Here is a 24,621-nt window from a genome sequence, read left to right on the forward strand (position 1 = left end):
TTTCTTCTGCATCATCTTAGGAGCTCCCTCTAATTCTTAGCCCTAGCATTTCTTCCTTTTGATTTAAATGTCTTTGTGTATTTATCACCTTACCACTCTGATTTCACTTATTTTTTTTGGTGATCTTTTACCAGCATTATCTTTCCCTGAGGCACCCGTATACCAGGGGCAATCTGTGAGGCTGTATCAAGAAAACTTTTAGATTCACCTCCTTTTTTTTTTTTTTTTGGGAGACGGAGTTTTGCTCCCTTGCACAGGTTGGAGTGCAGTGGTGCGATCTCAGCTCACTGCAGCCTCTGCCTCCCGAGTTCAAGCAATTCTCCTGCCTCAGCCTACCTAGTAGCTGGGACTACAGGTACACGCTGTTGCCATGCCCAGCTAATTTTTTGTATTTTAGTAGAGACGGGGTTTCACTTCGTTGCCCAGGCTGTTCTCAAACCCCTGAGCTCAGGCAATCTGCCTGCCTCGGCCTGCCAAAGTGCTAAGATTATAGGCATGAGCCACTGTGCCCGGCCATTCACCTTGAATTTTACCCAGGGGTATCTTTAACTATATTTTTTATATCTGATTGTCTTCAACCAGAAGTCGTTGAGTGGTACTTTAAAAAAATGTCCTTTAGGGCCAGCAGTTGGGTCTGGCTCTGAGAGAGTAGCGAGGAGGGTAGCATCAGGATCTCCAGGAGCAACGATGGTAGGGCTGTCAGTCTGGCCTTCTCATCGCAGGGACTGTGTCACCTCCAGGGTTGGAACGCACAGCAGACCCCACAGTGGGCCAGTCTAGTAGTAGCTCAGGGCTCTTTGAGACAAAGAGGAACTGAACAGTCCTCTCTCTTGGGCTTCCCAGATGGACACCTGGGTGGCTGTTGCAGCTGCTGCCCAGCCTGTGGTCCTAGTGACCGCTGTGCATGGTGCCTGTCTCCGGACTAGGGCTAGAGGTCCCGGTAGGTCTCATGCAGTGCCTGGAGCCAGCTTCTGTCCAAGAAGAGCTATAGCATTTCAGGCACTTTGAGGCTTCATTGTGTGTGGCATATACCATGTACCCTTGCTGGAGCTAGGTCAGTGATCAGATGACTTGATCTTTCTGAAATCTTTTTTTAAAAAATTAAGTTGGGTATAAACAGTAAATAAATAGAAAGATGGACTTTCACCTATATTGTCATAGCAGGAGGGGGTAGTTCTGATTCTGTGAACCCTCCAAAGAAGGAATTTCTCCTTACATGTTAGTGTTAACTGAAGTTCACTTCATGTATTTTTTTCTTAATAAGTCGTTATAATAGTTTAGTAGGAGCTGAGAAAAACTTCCTAAAATCTAAGTACTTATTTAGCTTTAGAAAATATAATGTTAGGGGCCTGAAAGGTAAGTAAATTAAAAACATTCTTCTGTTTCTTTTTTTTTTTTAAACATAGTCTATTGGGAAAAAGAGAGAGACAGGCAAGATGAGGTAGTTTGACTGAACCCTCTGATTTTGTTAATCTTTGTAGTCTTCATATTTCTATTGCATTTTTACTGTCTTAACTAGAAGCGTATGTTATCTTTTTAAAAATTCTCTTTATTATAAAAATAATAAGAAACAATTTAATCAGTACAGAAATACGTGATGTGAAAATGAAAGGTACTTACAATCCCACTTCTCGGAGATAACCACTTTAGACAGATTGATATTTGATCCTTCGAAGTGTAATAAAAATGTCTGTCTTGCTAGTAGTGGTCATCATTGTGGTCATCATCATGCATGTGATGCATCATGCATGTGACATTAGCTAAATGTTCTTAATGGTTAATGTATACAGATTCATTGTACTGGATTTTGAGCTTTTAAGTCTTGAAAACCTGCATTTAATAAGAAGTTTATTATTTGCTCCTTTTAATTTATATGTGGGGTTGTTAAATGAAATAATTTAAAATACAAACTGAACTCAAAAGAATTTCTGCTTGTTTATATCTTCCAGTCTGTGTTCTTCTCTGTTCCCTGTTTGTTTTAAAATAAAACTGGAAAGCTTAGAATTCTGAGGAATCTGCTGGAATCTCTTGGGGCTCAAGAATAGTTTTTCTGTCTCTCTCTCTCTTTTTTTTTTTTTTTTTTTTTAAGAGACAGGGTCTTGCTCTGTTGCTCAGGCTGGAGTGCAGTGGCTGTTCACAGGTGTGATCATGTGCAGTACAGACGCAAACTCCTGGGCTCAAGTGATTCTCCTTCTCCTGCCTCAGCCTCCCAAGTAGCTGGGACTACAGGTGTGCACCACCACACCCGGCTTCTGTCTTTTTTTTCACAGATTAGGAGTAGGTCTCCAGTCATATTGCTGGGAAGAAAGGGATACAAGTTGTGGGAGGTTTATGCTCCTTCCTTGTTACAGGATTGCTTTTAGTTTGGCTCCTCCCATGGAGTGAGTGGGACTGCCAAGCAGAATTCTTCCTGATTGACCTGGAATGGATGACCCTGCCAGCAGGAGCAGAACAGAGGCCAGCAAGGGAAAGACAAGACAGTCTGAATGGGATCTGAAAGATACCGTGTTGGTAGTGCTGGCACTTACGGTATCTCTGGGAGAGAGACCTGGAGTAGAGCAAGCAAAGAGAAGCTCAGTAATAGTGTCTTTGCTAACTGTGCTTTATTATTGTTATTTTTTATTTATTTATTTATTTATTTATTTATTTATTTATTTATTTATTTATTTTTTGAGATGGAGTCTTGCTCTATCACCCAGGCTGGAGTGCAGTGGCGTGATCTTGGCTCACTGCAACCTCTGCCTCTTGAGATCAAGTGATTCTCCTGCCTCAGCCTCCCAAGTAGCTGGGACTACAGGCGCCTGGCTGATTTTTGTATTTTTAGTGGAGATGGGGTTTCACCATGTTGGCCAGGCTGGTCTCAAGCTCCTGACCTCGGGTGATCCACCTGCCTCGGCCTCCCAAAGTGCTGGGATTACAGGCATGAGCCACTGCGCCTGGCCTGCTAACTGTGCTTAGACCTAGAATGCTCTAGTTTTATTTTAAATAAGCAGCATAATGTCAGTCTTCAAAATAAGTGTGTAAACATTTTCTAGCTTATTTCCCACCCTGTGAGTTCATAACGTCAGCCCTGTTTCTAACCAGGCTTTCTCCATCACTTTCTGCTTAGCATATTCACCTTCCTCTGAATGCCATGGTGACGCATGTGTGAATTAGTGCTGTGTCGTAGTCCTAGTCCTATGTCTCCCCCTTCCACTCATGGCAGATCAGACACTGTTGTTGCACGCTAACTGTACACTGAGGGCTCCTCAACCTAGAGAATATTACCCTTAAGACATTTTGCCCGGGAACTGCACCACCCCCTGCCCAGCCAAATCTGGCACCAGATTTGGTGCCAGGCAAGTTCCTTCCAAGACATTCTTGGTCAGAAACAGAGGGCTTTTGCTGGGTATGGTGGCTCATGCCTGTAATCCTAACACTTTGGGAGGCCGAGGTGGGAGGATCACTTGAGCTCAGGAGTTCGAGACCAGCCTGGGCAACATAGTGAGACCCTATCTCTATAAAAAACAAAAACCTAGCTGGGTGTGGTGGCATGCCCTTGTAGTCCCAACTACTTGACAGGCTGAAGTGGAAGGATTGCTTGAGCCCAGGATATCGAGGCTGCAGTGAGCCTTGATCTGTGCCACTGTGCTCCAGCTTGTGTGACAGAGTAAGACCCTATCTCAACAAAAAATAAAAAGAAGCAGAGGGCTTGCCAGCAGCAGTCCCAGCTATGTCCAGCATCTTGGTTTCTTATATCTCTTGCTCACAGGCCTTGCCCAGGGTCAACTTCTCTTCCTGGCCCTCTTGCTGTGTCTTTGAGACTCTAGCCCCTGTCACCCGAAAAAGAAGCCACGTCCACATCGGCAGTCACTCTCCACTTCTTTCCCTCTACAACTCCTTGGCCAACCACTAATATGACTTCTGTCTCTATGGATTTGCCTATTCTGGACATTTATAAATAGAATCACACAACATGTGGTCTTTATGTCTGTCTTCTTTCACTGAGTATAGTGCTTTCAAGGTTCTTCCATGTTGTAACATATATCTGTACTTTATTCCTTTTTTTTTTTAAAAAAAAAAAAAAAAGAAAAGAAACTGTCTCCTAGTCTGGAGTGCAGTCAGTGACACGATCATAGCTGACTGTAACTTTGAACTTCTGGGCCCAAGCAATCCTCCTGCCTCAGCCTCCTTAGTAGCTAGGACTATAGGCATGTACCACCGCACTGGGCTAATTTTTTTTTTTTTTTTTAGAGACAGGGTTTCACCATGTTGCCCAGGCTGGTCTCGAACTCCTGGCCTCAAGCATCCTCCCACCTCGGCCTCCCATAGTGCTGGGATTACAGGCATGAGCCCCACACCCAGCCTACTGCATTTTTTTTTTAAATGACTGAATGATATACCATTGTGTGAATATATGACATTTTATTGCTCTCTTGATCAGTTGGTAGACACTTGGGTTATTTGTACCTTTTGGCAATTATAAATAACGTTGCTATGAACATTTGTATATAAGTTTTTGTGTGGATGTTTTCATTTTCCATGTGTATATGGCTGGGAGTAGAATTGCTGAGTCATGTAGTAGGTCTATGCTTAGATTTTTTTTTCTTTCTTTTTCTTTTCTTTTTTCTTTTTTTTTTTTTTGAGACTCACTCTTTTAGAGTCTCACTCCTTTGCCCAGGCTGTGGCATGATCTTGGCTCTCTGCAACCTCTGCCTCCCGGGCTCAAGTGATTCGCTTGCCTTAACCTCCTGAGTAGCTGGAATTACAGGTGTGTGCCACCACGCCTGGTTAATTTTTGTATTTTCAGTAGAGATGGGGTTTCACCATGTTGGCCAGGCTGGTCTCAAACTCCTGACCTCAAGTGATCTGCCTGCCTTGGCTTCCCAAAGTGGTGGGATTACAGGCATGAGCCACTGTAACTGACCTATGCTTAGCTTTTTGAGGAACCACCAAACTGTTTTCCACAGCAGCTGCACAGTTTACGTTCCCCCCAGCAACGTGTAAAGGTTCTGATTTCTTCACATCCTTACCAATGCTTGTTATTGTCTATTTTTTTTATTTTCTCCATCTTAGTGAGCTTAATGAGGTTTCTCATTTTTGTTTTGATTTGCATTTCTTTGATGACTGATGATGTTGAATATCTTTTCCTGTGCTTATTCATCATTTTCAGACCTTCTTTGGATAAATGTCTCTTCAAATCCTTTGCTCATTTTAAAATTGGGTTATTTGTCTTTTCATCATTGAGTTCTAAGGGTTTTTGTTTTTGTGTTTTGAGACAGAGCCTCGCTCTGTTGCCCAGGCCGGAGTGCAGTGGCATGATCTTAGCCCACTGCAACCTCCACTTTCTAGGTTCAAGCAATTCTCCTGCCTCAGCCTCCCGAGCAGCTGGGACTACAGGTGTGCGCCACCATGCCCAGCTAATTTTTGTATTTTTAGTAGAAATGGAGTTTCACCATGTTGGCCAGGCTGGTCTTGAACTCCTGACCCCAAGTGATCCACCTACCTCGGCCTCCCAAAGTGCTGGGATTATGGGCATGAGCCACCGCACCTGGCCTGCATTCTAAGGATTTTTAATATATTCCAGATGCAAGTCTATTATTAGATATATGATCTAAAAATATACTACTTATCTTTGCAATAAGTTTGCATCCCAAAGTGTTATCTTAAGCAAAGAGTCAAACCCAAAGGAAATCTGTCTGATCACATTTATATAAAACTCTAGAAAAGGCAAAATGATAGTGATAGTGATAGAAAGTAGACTTGTGGTTGTCTGGAACTGCAGTGGGAAATGGACACAATGGGACTCTGGGGTGATGGGAATGTGATATTTTCTTGATTGTGATAGTAGTTACACTATTGGAGGCATGTGTTGTAACTCATTGAATTATATGCTAAAATTAATGGATTTTATTCCATGTGAAGTATTTCAGTAAAACTGATTTAAAAAATGCTGGTGTCTGACTGTAGGCAGCACCTCCATGTGGGCAGTATCATTCTATTCTCCTTCCCAGTTACTGTGGACATTCATCACTCTCTCCTGGGCCTCTGCTCAATTTCACACTGCTTTCTCTTAGCAGGTTCTTTATGCCAGAATATTGACACCTTCAGGCATGGTCCTCCTCAACTTCTCTTTCCTCATATACGCATTTATTTTCCCATTTTTACTTCTTTCTTTTCTAGCCTGACACCAGAGTATTCCTGGCCTTCTTGAGCGTTTGTCATTGAACACATCCAGTGGGACTTCTGTGTAATCTCTCCCTCTCTTTTGGTTCTTGGCCCTCAGTTGTAAATATGAACAGATCTGCCCCATGTTCTTCTGACTACCATCTTGTGTCTCCAATGGTAGCTCCTGTCACATCCCCAATGCTTAACTTCCTTCTCTTTAATCTCATTGTCATAAGATTGCTTTTGTCAAGACCACGGATGCCTGTGTGAGCTGATCTTGTGGATGGTTTTCAGCCTCATCATAATCCTCCTCTCCTCACCAGGACCCTCCCGCCTGGCTTTCCACATGTCAGTGTTCTGTAGTCTTTCTTTTTTTCCTCCTCGCCTCTGTTGCCTCCTACGGGTTCCATCTGTACTGTGATTCTCACACTCTCCTGGCAGATCTGTGCTGAAGTCTCAGCTACCATGAAATATATTTCTCCAGACAAGTCCCCTTCACTGAGCTCCCCGCCCAGTCCTCTCTACTTGGATGTTGCACCTGCACATCAGATTTGGCATTTCTGATTTACAAATGTCTTCATTTTCTCTAAATTGGCTTGTCCTCCTGTATTGTGCTTGCCACCTAGTGCCACCACTGACCCTGCCAGTCATCCAAGGTAGAACTTGGGAGTCATCTTTGATCCTTCCCCTTCCTGCGTCTGCTTTGATATTTCCTGAATTGCCACATCCTCTCCTTACTTCTGTTTCAGTCACTGCTTGCTGGGATTCATGCAGGAGCCATGGACCCTCCCTTTTGCTGATCTTTTCCTCGGCTGTCCGTCTTCCACATGGCTAACAAAATGATCTGTTTAAATTCAGGTCTGATCTCATCATTCCCCTGTTTAGAATTTCTCAGTGACTCTCTTCATCTGTAGCAGTGATTTGAATTCCACGTATCTGTTAAAAAAAAAAAAAGTTGGAAGACTACTGTTGTGTTGCCAACTCTTAATTTTTCTAAATAAGAATATTGGAAGAAAAAGGAATTCACCGTCTACCATCTTTTCATTAAATAAGCACATTTCAACACTTAAAAAAAGGCGCAATTTCGAATGGAAGATAAAAAGACCACAGTGCTGTGGCTAAGTGTGTAGAGTCCACTCAGCCACTCACTTGGTTGGCTGTGGTGGGTACTTAGTAAGCTCCTCTATAAGATGGGGATTTTAACAGTGACTACTCATAGAGTTGTTGTGAGGATTAAATGGAGTATGCATCCTTAGGGCACAGCCTGGGTACACAGCTCTCAAAACGATTAGAATACATGACAGGTATTCCCCCAAGAAGGGAAGGTGACCACAGTACACTACAGTTTCCTCCTTGGACTGGTGGCACTTTTTTGTAAAGAGATCCTGTCACTGCACGATGGAGCCCAGGTTCCAGTAGGACAGCTGAAGCCACCTCTGGCCTACCTGCCTTTTCGTCCTAGGCTCTAGGCCTGTAAAATGGGATGAAGAACTTTTCTTTGTTCAGTTTAAATCCTTTAGGTACTTCAGTATACGTGCATAGCAGTTTCCATCTTTGGAGTGACGATCACACTTAGCATTATTTGTGATTAATTGCATTTTAACAGCCTTTCAAATCTTTAGGCAAATGTGTACAGAATACTCATATGTGTCATAACGTTTCAAGAAATTTGAAAGCATGACTATTGGTGGTATCTGACAATTCTAGGGTCTATGTGTTTTCCTTTCTCTTGACTATTGTAGTAGAAAACCTTGGGCCTGCAGGGTGCATTTGGTGATTCTGTAGCTTGGAGGGCTTGGTCAAAAGCAGAGACTGCTGGGGCCAAGGACTGTGGTGGTGACAGTTTCTTGGGGACTACACTTTGAGCTTTGCCCACCTTGGATGACCAAGGAAGCATTTCTCCCTCCTCAGCCCCCAGACCTGTGCTCCACTGTGTCCTAGACTGGGGCAACATTTTGTCACCAAGAAGAATGTGAGTTTCTTGAAGTCAGGAAATTTGAAGGGTTGTTCTGTGTTCCTTTTCTAGCACAGGCCTCATCCATGAATGAATATTGACCAAATCGAGCTTCCATTTCCCTTCCTTGAAATTGCCAAAATGCAGAGTACTTGCCCTTCGCTGTTTTCCACTTGGTGATGAAGTGGATCAGTTCTGCTTCAGCAATGATACTTTGTGAAACTTGCATTTATAGTCATTTGCATTTTAAATGAGCAGCTGAGAGACACTTTGGGAGCAGTGGCACCAACAGTCTCAAAATCATTTAATCATAGTTTTGTATGGTATATTTAATTAGCTTATACATCCCACAGGAATATGACCAAGTGGATTTTAGAGATTAGGTCAGACCCTGTCAAATGATCCTGTCTAGTGGTACATTTTAGAGAGCTTTGAAAGAGTTTTCAGTCAACATATTACATTAAAAGGAATATTGGATTTTATTGAATCATTTGAGTACTGTGGCATGTTGGGTTTGATTTAACAGTTGGAAATATTACATGGTAACTTCATTTAAACGAATTCACATCTATAGAAAAAATGTTTGATTTTAAAGATATAACCAAGAGTGAGACTGCAGATTTTTAAGCAGTGAAATATTAGAAAACAGTGAATAAATAAATAAATGCTTGTTTAGCAGGGGCTACATTATTTATTATTTTGCTTTCAGGAACTAGGAAGAGATTGTTTTCTTTGGATTTCAAATGTTGTTATAGTGTAGTTGTTTCTTAGCTTCCTTAAGACTCCCCTTGAGTGCCTGAAATAATTCACTGAAATCAGTGGCTCTAAAGCATCAAAGGTCTTTTCTGTCTGGAGTAGTCACCAGGCAGCTTTAGTGAGGGCTTCCCATTGAAGTCCCCTTTGAGGACGTGCCTGACAGGGTTTCCATGGACTTTTGTGTCCCTGTAGTATGTAGTATGGGTGCCAGCCTCCACTTTTCACCCCTAACACGGGCCTGGTAGATAGATTGGTGAGAACCCATACTGCTTGTTCTGAAAGTTATGCCTGGGGTTGTCAAGCTGCTTGGAGATGAGGCCAGAGGCTCACCCCGCGTGGCCGCAGCAGAAGTCCAGCCAGTGCTCCCAGCACGACCCATTCGGGGAACAGGCCCAGTAGTGTGGCCAGGCTGGTGCCCTGCCCACACCACTGACCCAACTCCAAGATTGCAGCCTCTTGGAGGTTTTTTTTTTTTAAAAACAAAACAAAGGCTGTCAAGAGTGGCCAAAGGACAAGAGATTGTAATGGGTGACAATGGGGCGCCACCACTCATGGATTGTGATATGTCAGGGAGATAGCCCTGCAGCATGCTTGCCTGGGTCAGGTTTGGTGGCATTCTGCATTCAGCAAAGCCCTGCATGCTATATCCATCTGTCAGTGATGTTTAGAAGACTGCAGAACATGTTTTTCAGTAGGAAATGATGAGGAGATTTGGGGAAAGATGATGCTAAAAGTGAAAATCTTTCACATAAGAGGATATTTTTGCATGGAGACAATGATCAATTTCCACCCAAACAGTATCTATTTATTATCTAATGATTCTGCCTGGAAGTAAAGGGGTAGGTTGAATCTTTCAAAGGTCTTTTCCAGCCCTAAATTATTTTCTTGACCTACAAAGCAGGTAAAATTTCAATCACAGTTAGTGAAATTGCTACACAGTGATGTGAAAAAAGCAATTGATCATAAGCGTTTGCTTGTTAATTAAGTTTACTTACTCTCCTTAGAGATAGAATGTACATATGGTTCTAGCTCTAGATATGTCGTAATTTATTTGACTTTTTTTTTTAATGTTAAGTTTTTGGGCTAAGATTTAAAAAACTGATTAAAGAAAGCAGAGGAGGAAATAAATGGGACATAATTTACAATATTTTATACACTGTCTCTAAGCAGCAGACACTTCATTTGTTTAGTTTGAGTGTTAATTTTGTTTTTATGAATAGGCAAGGACAAATTACTTTAACCCTCCTGCATAGTTACTGCTGTGATGAGATGAACCATGTGCTATTTTAGAATCTTAGGGAAAGTTTAGCAACACTGCTGATGATGCTTTTCATGGACAAACAAGTCTTGATGTGTTTTTTTCCCACTTGTAAGTATATTGATAATTACCTTCATGTGTGGTGTTTATATAGGTGTGTATATATATATATGTATGTATTTATAGAGTTATGTAGATGGATAGCATATAAATTAACTTCTCATACATATATGCTTTTATCATTTTAAAACACTTAACAAGTTTCTAAAGGATTTATCCTAGAATACCTTTTAGTATCAAGATTCCCTGTTATTTTTAAATAAAGATATATGTACAACTATCCAATCTATCTTCTTCAATTTAAAATGTCTCCTGTAAAGTCCATCCATATGTCCCTGTGGTGTTGCATTTCTGTCTCCAGCCACTTTCTCATGTGGGGTTTGTTGATGTGACCAGGCCCTTAGGACAGCACCTCTGACTCCTCCCGCACGTGGGTAGCAAATGCACACCAGGTCCTGACCCTAAGGATTAAAGAAGACGTCAGGGAGCTCATCCTGGACTGGATTTAGAAGGCTAGATTAGGAGCCATCCAGGAGGGAAGCAAGCTTCTCTGCACAGGCTCAGAGCTGCCTGCGGAGTGGGGTGGTGGAGGGTGGCTGGTGGGGAGGGCAGCTGCATGGTCAGCAAATTATAAAGGGCCAGTGTTTTCAGCATTAAACCAGAGAGTAGATGTTACTGAGCCACTCAGAAGGATTTAGGGGACACTTTAATTATAGCATCTATTCACTTCAAGGATCTTTTAGCTGCATGTTGTAGGGCTGGGGATAGTGATGACAAGGATATCCACAGGAACAAAAGCAGCAGGTTCTGTTGTTTTGTTTTGAAGTGGGATGGGAGTGAAGCAGGGCTGCCCAGTTACTTGTGGTGTCTTGGGTGTAAGCCATGGTTATGGGCTGCACATGCCCCTGGGAGACAGGAGGCCCTGCACGTTCTCTATGAACTTCTTTACTTCTGGGGAAAGGCTGTTGCTGTTCCTGCCTGCTCTGGCCCGGGAGGCTGACTCGTTTGCTATGCAAGGCCCAAGCTCTCCGAGTGCTGCTGTCTGTTGCAAAATAAGAAGCAATGGTGGCAAAATGTCCACCTCCCTAAATTAAACCACAAAGGTTAGGATCAAACTATTAAAAATATGATCTTTGAGTGGTATGGCCTTGTTTTTGAGTGTATTTTGGCATTGTGTTCAAACCAAAGTTTATTCTAGCCAATTTAATGTACTATTTTCAAATAACAGCTCATAGATCAGAAATGGTCTCTGTTTTAAACCTTCCCATCCATATCAAACACAATGATGTTGAGGTTAAGAGGGGCCCTTTCTCTAAATGAAAATACAATACTTACCCTATATAATTTTGGAGGGCCCGAAGATGTGGAATCAGTATATTTGTAAGAATTATATTAAACAATCTTCATTTGATAAACAGTACCTTACAAGCCTAATGCTATCTATCAAACTTGAGTGAGAGCAGTTTCAGCATCAACTCTTGAACGGTAGCTAAACTAACAAGAGAGTACCCAAATGTGCTCTAAAGGGAGCAGCAGCGGCTGATGTTCTGCCGAGTCTCTGAGTGTCCAGGACCCAACTACAGGGGAAATAGAATCAAATAGGCAGGTGCTCTGTACCCAAGCCCTCACATGGTGACCTGCCTCCCTCCTGGGGGCCCACTGTCCCCCTGGGGGCTTTCAGGCCCTGTGGGCTTTGGGCAGAGTCCCAGGAGCCAAAGGGCCACTCGGGAAAGGGTGAAACTTGGCTTCGCAGTCAGCCAGCTTCTGTCCGTAGTGGTGGTCATTTTCTTTCTGGAGCTCCTGGAGCGCTCTTTCAGTGGGCCCGGCAGCCATCCAGCCTTCCTGGGCCCTTTTCTTGTGGAAGAGTATCTGCTTCTGAAAACTGGAAGTGTCTTACTTCAATTCCTAGCGGTTGCAGGTCTGATACATGCGGTTTAAGTACTAGCGTACCTTGCGAAGTCTCTGATCGAGGTCCAGGCAGTAGGCGTCCTCCTGCGTGGACTCCTACTGAGGCCCCATCACGGGTTCTTAGTGCAATTCAGGCAGAGCAGGAAGCTTCAGCTGCAGCTTTGCGAGCTCCTTCCCCAGCTGTGCCCTTGTGCCCTGCAGAGAGGCCTCTCGCCAGACTTTGGATTTGTGCTGTGCGTTCTTTACTTCTTTGGAATTCTTCCCACAATTGCTTATTTGTTGCTTCAGTCTTTCCTTCAGGACATTTGAAGGATGCACCTAAGTCACTGTCACTATCCATATTCTTCGGAGGAACTTGTAGCCGGGGTGCTAGGGGACCACCATATCCTGCTTTCCTGTTCCCCTCCATTGCCAAGTCTTCATCCTTCACGTGGTCTTTACTGCTCTCCAGCTGATGCAGGATGCTTGGAGGGGTATGGGACAGGGAGGTCATTCGCCTCACTGCAACATTCATGGCCTGTTCCATTACCGTCTTTGCCTGCTCCGGCCTTTTTATCTTTCCCTTCTTGTCTGCAAGCATTGTTTCCGTCTCACAATTTCTTGGGAAGCTCTGCAGGTTGCCAGTGGTCAGTGCTGTCATTCAGATGATCTGTGCTTTGCCCCAGAAGATCTTCTCCATCATGCTGTGAAGCATGTGGGACCTGCTTTGTTCAGTCACTTGGGGAAATTCAGGAGGCCTGCTTTTCTGTGCTCTTTTCAGAAGCTCACCTAGGTCCTGGTAGGAAGACCTGCTTGTTTCATTTGGAACCCTCAAGCAGGGGGTTTGGAGTGATCGAGGACTGGCCTCTGGCATGGGCGACATTAGGCCACCACAGGCTTGGAGTGCTAGCCACATCTTGGATCTCGCCATTCTATGGACCTCACCCTGGGCTGAATACCTTTGGGCCGACTCTTCTTTTCTTGCCACTGTGCGTCATGAACGTGAAGGCCACTACAGCAGTGCATGCCCAGATCACCCAGGGTTTCCATAGGTTCACTGGCACTAGTCCCACGATTCTGTACATCAGTAGTACTGCTGCCTACACGGGGGCCAGCAGCAGCTGAGTAGGCATTGTGTGGTGGGCAGCAGGCCCTCCGTGGCTGCCAAGGGTCTGCCACCACTTGCCAGTGGCCTGTGGGCCACGACTGACCACTCAGAACCCTGTGGAGGGTACCATCTCTAACACAAACAAGGGCTGCCATGATAGATGTATGAGAATTAATACAGTCCTATACATAAAATGCTTAAAAGAGTGCCTAGCTAAGATATGTTAGCTAATATACCATCATGATCCTCAACAACAACAAAATAACAGTAACCTAATACACCGTTGTAACTCACTGGAACATGTCCCTGTTTTGTGCACTCCTCATGCACAGAGATTTGGAAAGGCCGAGGCACTTACCAAAGGGGACTCTGCTGTTCTGCAGCCGCCTTGTGACATACATGGAGCCTTTGAGAGCAGGGGCCTGGAGGGGAATGATAGAGAAGTCATGTCAATTTTAGGTTTTCCAGTACATATAATAGAAATGTTTACACAGTACTGTAGTCTATTAAGTGTGTAATGGCATTACGTCCGAAACACAAGGTACATCCCTTAATCAAAAATACTTTAAAATGCTATGATCGCTTGAGTCTACAGCGAGTTGGAATCATTTTGCTGGTGGAGGGTCTTGCTGATAGCTGCTGACTGATAAGGGTGGTGGTTGCTGGAGGTTGGGGTGGCTGTGGCAGTTTCAGGAAATTGGACAACATTCAAGTTTGTCACATCAATTGACTCTTCCTTTCATGAAAGATTTCTCTATAGCCTGCAATGTTATTTGATAGCAGTTTACCCACAGTAGAAATGTTTTATGAAATTGGAGTTAATCTTAAACCCTGCCACTGCTTTATCAACTAAGCTTATGTCCTATTCTAAATCCTTTGCTTTTATTTTGATATCTTTGACAGCATCTTCACCAGGAGTAGATTCCATCTCAAAAAGGCGCTTTCTTTGCTTGTCCATAACAAGTACTTCCTCATTTATTCAGGATTTATCATGAGATTTCAGCATTTTGGTCATATCTTCAGGCTCCACTTCCAATTCTGGTTCTCTTGCTATTTCCACCACATCTGCAGTGACTTCCTCCACTTAAGTCTTGAACCCCCTCAAAGCCATTCACGAGGGTTGGAATCAACCAAGTCTTCCAAGCTCCTGTTAAGGTTGATATTTTGACTTCCTCCCATGAATCATGAATGGTCTTAATGGCATTCACTTACTAGAGTAGTGAATTCTGTCCAGAAGGTTTTCAATGTGCTTAGCCCAGATGCATCAGAAGAGTCATTTTCTATGGCAGTTCTATCCTGATGAAATGTATTTCTTTAATAATAACATTTGAGTGTCAAAATTACTCCTTTATCCATTATGGGATGTGGAATGAATGTTGTGTCAGCAGGCATGAAGACAACATTCATTTCCTTGTATGTTAACATACAAGGGCTGGTCCCTCTGCAGGCTCTCGGGAGGATCCCGGCCTGTCCAGCCTCGAGCATCTGAGGCCCTGTCATGCTGCATCACTGCCTCCTTTCTCCACATTTCGAGGACCCTGTGATTCCCTTGGGCTTGTTAATCCAGGACAGGATTCTTATTTGGAGGTCAGCTAACAGGCAGCCTTCATTGAGTTTTGCCACGTAATGCAGCATATTCGCAGGTTCTGGAGAGGAGGATGTGGACAGCTTTGGGAAGTCATTGTCTTGCCTACAATAAAGCTCTTATTAGGTGGCTAGTCTTTTTCAACCTGTTAACTTACGTTTTTCTAGTATCAGCTGTTTTTGGCTAATGAGATGTTCCTACGCTTTATTTGATATTCTTTGTCACTTTCCTCAAACATGCCCCTCAACAGGCAGTGATACCATTTTTCTCCAGTTGGAGCTGAAGTTGGCCTTTGAAGGTGGATTCAAGGACTTGGTAACTGCATTTCTGCTTACAGTTTCAAGGAGTCCTGGGCTCTAATCTAAAGATCCTACTGGTGCAGGCCTTCATCTTTGTTGGTTGCTGTTGAAAGAAAGGGAGCGAATGGTGGCTCCAGGCCTTCTCTCTGGGCTGCTTTGTGCTTCGCTTGTTATGGATGCAGGTCCTGGCGTTGGAATTAATTGCAAACAAGTCTTGGACTTCTCAGAAGTGGTGGAAGGCTGTCAGATGCTCTTTTCACCCAACACAGTTTAAGCAGCTGAGTTGTATTTCGTCCACTGAAAGGAAAATCCCGTTCTTGAGCTTCAGAATGTGAACGGCTTAGGAAAGTCTTAGGGCCAAGATCTCACAGGTGGATAATCATCAGGCACTGATAAGATCTTAGATGGTAGCTCCTTGTTGGAATTTCTGGCTCCTGCATTCAGATTAGCCTGGTTCTGGTTGCTCACCATCCACTGTTGACACCTGCGTTTGTTTTCTCAGGTTCGGGCCCACCAGCTGGTCTTGCCACCTTGCGACGTAGTGATCAAAGCCGTTGCTGACTATGTACGCAACATTCAGGACACCTCTGACTTGGATGCGATAGCTAAAGATGTTTTCCAGCATTCGCAGGTAAAAAAAAAAAAAACAAAAAACCCCAACAAAAACAACAGATTCATGGGATACGACTTTGCGTAGTGGTGTGGCCAGGTTTGGAAGAAGGGGACTTGAGGGTGCAAGCTGACTGGATGGATCTGAGAGCTCTTGCTTAGGCCACTGGAAGAAAGCTGCAGGTTGCAAGGCCAGAGGCTGAGGTAGCCTGGTCATGTTCCCTGCCAGCCAGGAAGTCTCAGCCACTTTACCCAGCTTTTCCAGGCTGAATAAAGGGAGGGAGATTCAGTTAGACGGTTGGTGAGGTCTCCTGCTCGTAAGTTCTCGATCTTAACTTAATAGGATCTGTATTTCAGAGTTTTCAGAACATGAACTATATCAAGTCAGTCATATGGCATTATGAATCTCTGATTGTCTGCTTTCTTCAGGTGATGGTCAGGGATTTTCTTCTTTTTTGGGGAAGTAGGTGTGCCAACAAGTTGGCATCAGTAGAATAGGCAAGGCTCTGTGAAACTCCTGCTGTGTCTCTAGAGAGCTGAAACGCAGCCAGGCACGGTGGCTCACGCCTGTAATCCCGACACTCTGGGAGGCCGAGGCAGGCGGATCACGAGGTCAGGAGTTTGAGACTAGCCTGGCCAACATGGTGAAACCCTGTCTCTACTAAAAATACAAAAATTAGCCAGGCATGGTGGTGGGTGCCTGTAATGCCAGCTACTCGGGATGCTGAGGCAGGAGAATCGCTTGAAACCGTAAGGCGGAGGCTGCAGTGAGCGGAGATCACGCCACCGCACTCCAGCCTGGGCGAAGGAGCGAGACTCCGTCTCAGAAGAAAAAGAGAGAGCTGAAACCCTGGGCAGGCACATCCCCAGTCTGTCACTGCCATCCGTTCCCTTGGTACAGATGGCTTGAGATTCCTCTCTGGGCAGGACCAGAGACCGAGCAGAGTGGAAGTCAGGGAAGTCTTAGAGTTAGAACCCAGGGCCCTGACTACCACGTCGGGGTTCTGCTCTTGTGACTACATTGCTTTAAAAGAATTCATGTTTGGTTTGATTCTTTTGTAGTAATCTATTGATTTTCCCTGAAAGTTTTAATGTCATTCAAAATTCTTCTCTAACTTGACAAGCTGTAGAATATTATACATGTGCTGAATTATAAAAAACATTGTGATACACATGACCAGTGGCACACTAATTTATGAAGGTTTTCCTGCCTTTATTTCAGTCTAGAACAGATGACAAAGTTATTCGATTTAAGAGAGCAATTGGATATTATTCAGCGACTAGTAAGCCTATGTCATTTCATCCACCACATTACTTAGGTAAGTAAATAAAAGCCCGTGATCAATATTGACCATGTGATAATCCAAATAGGTTTAAATATTCACCATATAATCTTGTAGGTTTATGTTTTTGAAACATGATTTTCTGTAGTTATGCCAGTAAGTATAGCCAAACTTCCTGGGCAGACTCAGTAGCAATCCCTGAAAATATTGAGGAGGAAGAGAACTTAACAGCCTTCGTAGGATGAAGAAGAATCAGAGGGCATTGTGCAGATGAGGCAGCAGGTTGAGGGGATGTTGACGTCTTGGCAGCTCTGAGACACTCGCTTCTAAATACAGAATTGCCTGAGGACATAGAAGGGCCTCCACAACTGCAAGTAATTTCATAAATGCAGTGTATTTGTAGTCTCTCTTTTCTTGACCCATGCCTTTTTTTTTTTTTTTTTTAATTCTTTTTTGTTGTTGAGCAGAGTCTTGCACTGTCACCCAGGCTGGAGTGTAGTAGCGTGATCTCGGCTCACCGCAACCTCTGCCTCCCAGGCTCAAGTGATTTTTGTGCCCCAGCCTCCTGAGTAGCTGGGATTACAGGCATGCGCCACCACGCCCAGCTAATTTTTGTATTTTTAGTAGAGATGGGGTTTCACCATGTTGGCCAGACTGGTCTCGAACTCCTAGCCTCAAGCGATCTGCCCATCTCAGCCTCCCAAAATGCTGGGATTACAGGCATGAGCCACTACGTTCAGCCTGCAAAAGACCAAAAGTTAATTCAGAGATTTGAAATTGGGAAATAAAAATATTTATAAGCTGTTAGCCTGAAGCCTGCTTCATATTGAATGTCTTATGGAGGTTATAAAGCACTAGACTGTAAGTAGAAGTATGAGAAATAGACCCCAACTCTTGTTTAAATTGTGTTGTTTGCTTCATATAAGTTAACACAAGAATGATTGCATGTTCAAGAGACTCTTACTGGAAGGAGACTTTTTATTTATTTGAGAAGACTAATTCCAAGATGGAAAGTGGCCTTAAGAGCTGCACCTTTCATTTATTCAAGCATAGTGTCTGCTGTGTGCTAGGAACTGAGCATTGGAGATCAGAGGCATGGCACTGGCTTTGGCTGCCTATGTATGTGGCTGGGTGATAGACAGGGAAACATGGCTTGTGCCGATGCCCTGTAATAAAGGAGGTAGGGCTTGTAACCTGGAGATGGGCATGGAGTGGCTGAATCTCCACTGTGAGGTCAGTAAATGGCAGCAGCCTCCCAGTGGGGCTCTTGGCTGGTCTCTTGCTCCCCTGCAATCCATTTTTTTCCCAGCAGCCAAAGTAATGTTTAAAAATGGCAATTGGACTGTGCTTCTCCCATGCTTAGAATTCCCCATTGGCTTCTCATCACACTTGGAATAAATTCCCAACTGCTTACCTTGCTTCCTCCCCATCATCTGAGACTGCTGGCTCCTCACTCCTGAGCGCAGCCTCCTTTCTTGCCCTGCATGAACCGAGCTAGCTTCTGCCCTGAGCCTCTGGGCCAGCTTTTGTGCCTGGAGGGCTCCTTTCTCTGACCGGCTTGTGTTTGTGCCCTTCTGATTTGTGAGATCCAGGCTGTCGTGTTCTCCAAGGTCTGCCTGGCTTTAAATCTCTGCACACTCCTTGGCTTCTATTTTTCACCACGACCACCCCTTCTCCCGTCACTCCCCACAATGTAAAGTCTAGGGTAATAAGGGCCTATTAGTCACCTTTACTTTTATATCCCCAGTGGATAAATATTTGACTGAATGAATTGATCCGCTTGGTTTTTAAATCAAGAGAGTGAAATGATGAGATGTGTTTTAGGATTATTTTTGGAAAAGGGAGCACAGAGCATCGGCAGGAGGGAGACTAGCTGTACAGTACACTGTTTCTTTTTTCTTTTTTTTTTGAGACGGAGTCTCACTCTGCCGCCCAGGCTGGAGTGCAGTGGCGCGATCTCGGCTCACTGCAAGCTCCGCCTCCCGGGTTCACGCCATTCTCCTGCCTCAGCCTCTCCGAGTAGCTGGGACTACAGGCGCCCACTACCACGCCCGGCTAATTTTTTCGTATTTTTAGTAGAGACGGGGTTTCACCGTGGTCTCGATCTCCTGACCTCGTGATCCACCCGCCTCGGCCTCCCAAAGTGCTGGGATTACAAGCGTGATCCGCCGCGCCCGGCCTCACTGTTTCATCAGTTAAGGTGAGGCGTTATGGGACTAGATCGCAGTGTGTCTACTGTATACCCTGCACATAGAAGATGTCTAATAATTGCTTGTGGGAATGATGGGGAGCATGAACATTGCCACCTGTGGCCTACTGCCTCCTGACTTCGAGCTCCCTATTTTATAGAATGGGATCATTATGTGAATATTAAAAGAGAAGGCGTATGTAAGGTGCTTTAGTGAAGTACTTGTTCAATCATTCAATGCCCTTTTAGGTAATTCTGCCTATAAGAATAACAGATACTGTCTGATAGTAGATACTGTCATTATTATTCTCATTGGCAGAATGGCCTCAACAGGCACTGAATGATTGGGCATTGGAATGAGCAGTGAGGAGCCTGAAGGAGCGCTCAGAGGTGGGGCCGGCAGGCTCCTGTGTTTCGCTGACATTGTGCTCCTGTGGGACAATCTGTATGGCAGGTGTAGTTTAGAAAGTCCTTAGAGTGTACTTGGGACTAGAAAATCTACTTAGGAGAAAATTAGGAAGATAAGTATGGAGAAAGGCAGCACACTTAACATTTGGCATTGATCTGAGCTCATGATAATTATGAAGATGTTTTGAATAGGCAAGGTGAGTTAAGTTTGAATATCTTAAAAAATGTTGTGTCAAGTGCTTTTGTGTTCTTATCAAATTATTAAGATTTTAGGTAAGTATTTTAGAGATGAAGTTTACTCAGAATTTAGTTTCACTTTCATTTTCACTACTCAGTGGTTTATGGAGAACAGGAAAGTAACTGGTAGAGTTTGGGATGTTTGGGATGATAGTTTCAGGCAGCTTAGGGTAGGCATGAACTGCCTGTAAATCCTCCTGTACAGCATTCCCTGATGCTTCTGGCTGTTGCAGAAATGAGGGTTGTAGGCGGAGGGACTAACAAAAGTACAGGCACAGAATGACAGCCAGGCAGGAAGTTTGGGCAGTGTAGAATTTTAAGATGACGGGTATGCAGTCTGGAATGGCAGGAGACAAGCCTGGAGAGAGGCTTCAGGCAAGATTGGGAAGGATGTTTTGTTTCAAGCTGCATACACACAATTTGGAACTAGCAGAAATGGATTTTTGTAAAAATAACTTTAGTTTTTTTTCTGATAACTCTGAAGAAACATAAGTTATATTAGCTGTCATTGATTTTTACCCCTGCATACTACTGGGATCCTACCGGTGAAACTAACAGGACGAAGACTGGAACCTAAGTTGAAAGTCTAGAAGGAACAACATGGAGTTGGTGGGACGCTTTCTGGCACCCCAAGTTGGAACCCATGATGTATTTTCCATAGAAATATTTTTATAAGTATTAGATAGGTCCTAAGTGGTCTTTGGTGATCTGTCATAGAATCCAACCACAGTCCATTGTATTATTCTACAGGAAAATAATTCAGAATTTTGAACAACCAATGTGGGGATATTAGTTTCTTGTTATATTAGAATTTATCTTATTAATCATTCAGAAATTGGAATATGTGTAGAGTTTTGAAGAAATTTTAGGGTAATCATATTATAAGCTTAGAGAGCTTGGCTATAGGGGAAAAACATGGGGCGAGTTGATCTAACCAGAGGTTTCTAAACTTGGCTGGAATTTTAGATTCCACCTCAAAACTGCTATTTCAGCATCTTAATTGAGCCTTAGGAATTTCTATTTTTTAAAAAGGAATGTTCCTAGCTAGGTACCAGTTGGCCTGGCTTTTAGGAACCACAACCCATCCTCTGTGCCTTTCTTTGTAAGCCTGTAAATCTATCTGCAATACGAGAAAAATACCTCAGATCTCTAAACAGTTTTTGGGTAGTTTAGAGTTCTTAGGAGGACACACACACACACACACACACACACACACACACACACACACACACAATATAGTCTCCCAGAAATCATGTATTTTGAGATGATTTTGAAAATAAGTGGTGGTGAGATGCATATTTATTTTTTAAGCATTCACTATGTCATAATTACTAAGCGAGGACCTGCCTATCTGGAAATGGTTGTGATTTGTTCTTTCTGTCACAGCATGTAAAATCTGCTATAGCTCACCAGGAAATCACCAATCTAAATGCAAGCACAAATAAGATATGTGATAGTTGAGATTTCAAAATATTTAGTTCCCTAGTTAAACCAGTTGCTTCAAAATCATTGGTGGAATTTACTAAAGTAACAAGTAACACATCTAACACTGAGGTCTCACCTCAGATCTGTGGATGTGGAATCTGTGGGTACAGATCCTGTGTGCAGGTGAAATTGAGGCTGATGAAGTATCCACTGTGTCATTGGCCTTCCTTAGTGAAAAGTAAATGAGCTCCTACTACACATTTTAATTACACATTTGTTAGAATGATTAACATAGAAAACACCAACAACACTAAATGCTGGTGAGGATGGGTAGCAACAGATTGTGTTGCTAATGGGATTGCAAAAATGGTACAGCGACTTTGGAAGACAGCTTCGCAGTATTTACAAAATTCCCAAGTCATGCTTGTTGCTGTTTGCCCAAAGGAGTTGAAAACTTATGTCTACACAAAAACCTGCACACAGATATTTAAAGCAACTTTATTCATAATAGCCGACACTTGGAGGCTACCAAGATGTCTTCAGTAGGTCAATAGGGAAATAAAGTTTGGTATATCTAAGCAATGAAATAATCAGCACTAAAAAGCAGTGAGCTATCAAGCCATGAAAAGATGCAGAGGAACATAAGTACATTTTACTAAGTGAAAGAAGCCAATCAGAAAAGGCTACATACCCTGCGATTCGAACTATAGGACATCTGGAAAAGGCCAAAAGTATGGAGGCAGGAAAAAGATCAAGGGTTGCCAGAGGTTGTGGGCAGGGAGGGATGATTAGGCAGATTTTGGGGGCAGTGAAACTTCTGTATGATACTGTAATGGTGGATACATGGCATTATACATCTATCCATATCCAGAATATGTACAGCACCAAGAGTGAACCCTAATGTCAACTGTGGGCATTAGGTAATCATAATGTAGCCAGGTTTGGCTCATTGGTTGGAACAAATGTGTCACACCAATGCAAAGTGTGTACTCTGCTCAAGATTTTTGTAACCTTGAAACTGCTCAAAAAAAAGTATATATATATATATTTTAAAGTAAAGAGCTCGTTGATCTGCGCATTTCATGACAGCATGACAGGCGGTGTGCTGGGTGCTGAAAGTGTGGTAAATAAGAGAGGAGTTACCGTTGCCCCTACAGATGAATGTATAGTGGGGAAGTGAACACCAGGGAATCCTGCAGGAAAAAGAACAGGAACCTCAAGGAAGACCAACCTGATTGAATCAATCTACGATTAAAGTGGCCGGTTCTGATTGATTAGATTATTGTTGAGTGGGGTTTGGGGGTTCAGTAGGCATCTAGCGAGGTGCCAATATGGGAGGAAGTGTATTCCATGCAGGGTAGGTGGCATGTGAGAGGTCCTGAGGTAGGAGGACATAGTGAAGAAGAAAAATAAGAAGAATGTGGCTGAAGCACAGAAAGTGGGGAGAGTGGTCAGGTGATGCTGAGAGCGGCAGTGCAGTTGCCAGGCACCACTTGGGTTTTAGACTTTACTCTTAGAACATGAAAGTTCATGGAAGAATTTTTACCTGTAAAAAAATGATTTTGTAACTATCATACTACAATGTGTTAGTCTTAGAACATTACTAATATCTTAGCCCTCTTATATGTCTTCCCTAGTTGCATTCCTCGACTCTCTACCACCCTCAATTTTGTATTAGTTATTCTGTGCTTCTCTGTATAATTTTATCGTGTCTGTATGTCTGGATACTAAATAGTTTCATTTTGTTTGTTATGAAATAAAATCATATAGCATGTACTCCTCTGACTTGCCTTCTTAATATTTATATTATTGGGTTTCATTCATGTTGGCATAGTTCATTTTTTAATGCTGTGCAGCATTCCATTGTATTAATATATATTTGTCCATTCTACTGTTGATGGAAAATGGACTGTTTCCAGCTGCTTGCCATGATGAATAGTGCGCTTGTGAACATTGTTTCATGTGACCTGATGTGCCCAGGAGTGGAATTCCAGGGAAACTCCAGGGTAGGGCCCTGTTCAAGCCTCTGCTGCTGCTGGACACGGATGCACCTATTTATTCTCCTGGCAGAAGTGAAAGAACCCTCTCATTGCTCCATGTTTTTTTTTGTTTGTTTGTTTTGTTTGGTCTAGTGATTATGAAACTATATCCTTTAAAGGTTTCAGTTTGCATTTCCCTGATTGCTAATGAGGTTGAGAATCTTTATGTTTATGGGCCAGTAGGGTTTCCTCTATTGTAAAATGCTTGTTCATGTTGTTCGCTTGTGTTTCTTTTTTTTTTTTGAGACAGAGTCTCGCTCTGTCGCCCAGGCTGGAGTGCAGTGGCACAATCTCTGCTCACTGCAAGCTCCACCTCCCAGGTTCATGCCATTCTCCTGCCTCAGCCTCCCGAGTAGCTGGGACTACAGGCGCCCGCCACCACGCCCGGCTAATTTTTTGTATTTTTAGTAGAGACGGGGTTTCACCATGCTAGCCAGGATGGTCTCAATCTCCTGACCTCGTGATCCGCCCGCCTCGGCCTCCCGAAATGCTGGGATTACAGGCGTGAGCCACCGCGCCCGGCCTGTTTGCTTGTGTTTCTGTTGGGTTGTTTTTCTTTTGCTTATTCATAGGGATAACTTAATATATATATTGGATGCTAGTCAGATATATGGACTGCAAATAATAATCTTCCAATCTGTGGCTTGCATTTTTCTGTCTTCATGATGTGCTTTGAGATCAGAGTTCTTAATGTCAAATACATGAATTTTTCCCTTTATCGTTTGTACCTTTAAGTCCTATCCTGTATTTATGGATGAAATGATGTCATGTCTGAGATTTGCTTCACAATAATGCAGTAGTGGGCAAAGAAGGGTGGAAGTGCAGATAACACGCAATAGGCCGTGTGCTGGTTAATTTTGAAGGTGGTCGATAGGTACATGTGGCTTATCGTACAGTTCCCTTTTTTCTTGTGTATGTTTTAAAGTGTTACATGAGAAGGAGAAAAAGAAAACGTAAAGGAAGAATTCCTCCCTAGCCTGAGGTGATAAATGTTTTGTCTTCTAAAAGTTTTATTTGTGATTTTGCCCTTTGATTCTACCTGGCACTGAATTTTGTTTATGGTTTGAGTGAGGGAATTCAGTTTCTTGTTCACCGTGTGGAGAACCCGTTGCCTTAGTATTATCCACTGAGAACGCTGTCCTCTTCTGACATGTTGAGTGTCTCTGTGTGTGGGTCTGTTTCTGGGCTCAGTTCTGTTGAATTTCTGATTATCTTCATGCCACAGGATTATGCCGTTCTAGTTGCCATAGCCTTGTAATAATACTTGATGTCTGATTGGGCAAATCTGCCCATGTAATATTTCTGCAAGAGGTCGAGACTGTTCTTGATCCTTTTCACTTTTATGTACATTTTATGATCCTTGTGGAGATTTTGATTG

The 24,621-nt window shown here is 43.3% G+C and overlaps 1 protein-coding gene across 4 annotated transcripts in view; it reads left to right on the top strand.

Moving 5' to 3' along the window:
* Positions 1-24,621, top strand: part of FAM120A (family with sequence similarity 120 member A) — a 114,827-nt gene that overhangs the window by 30,240 nt on the left and 59,966 nt on the right. For all 4 annotated transcript variants that reach the window (XM_032164559.1, XM_032164560.2, XM_058445449.1 and 1 more), the window contains exons 4-5: positions 15,557-15,685; positions 16,886-16,982. In XM_032164559.1, the coding sequence (XP_032020450.1) occupies positions 15,557-15,685; positions 16,886-16,982 (226 nt within the window). The remainder of the gene's footprint in view (positions 1-15,556; positions 15,686-16,885; positions 16,983-24,621) is intronic.

The sequence above is a fragment of the Hylobates moloch genome, unplaced genomic scaffold, assembly GCF_009828535.3.
Source record: "Hylobates moloch isolate HMO894 unplaced genomic scaffold, HMol_V3 SCAFFOLD_10, whole genome shotgun sequence".
NCBI lineage: Eukaryota > Metazoa > Chordata > Mammalia > Primates > Hylobatidae > Hylobates > Hylobates moloch.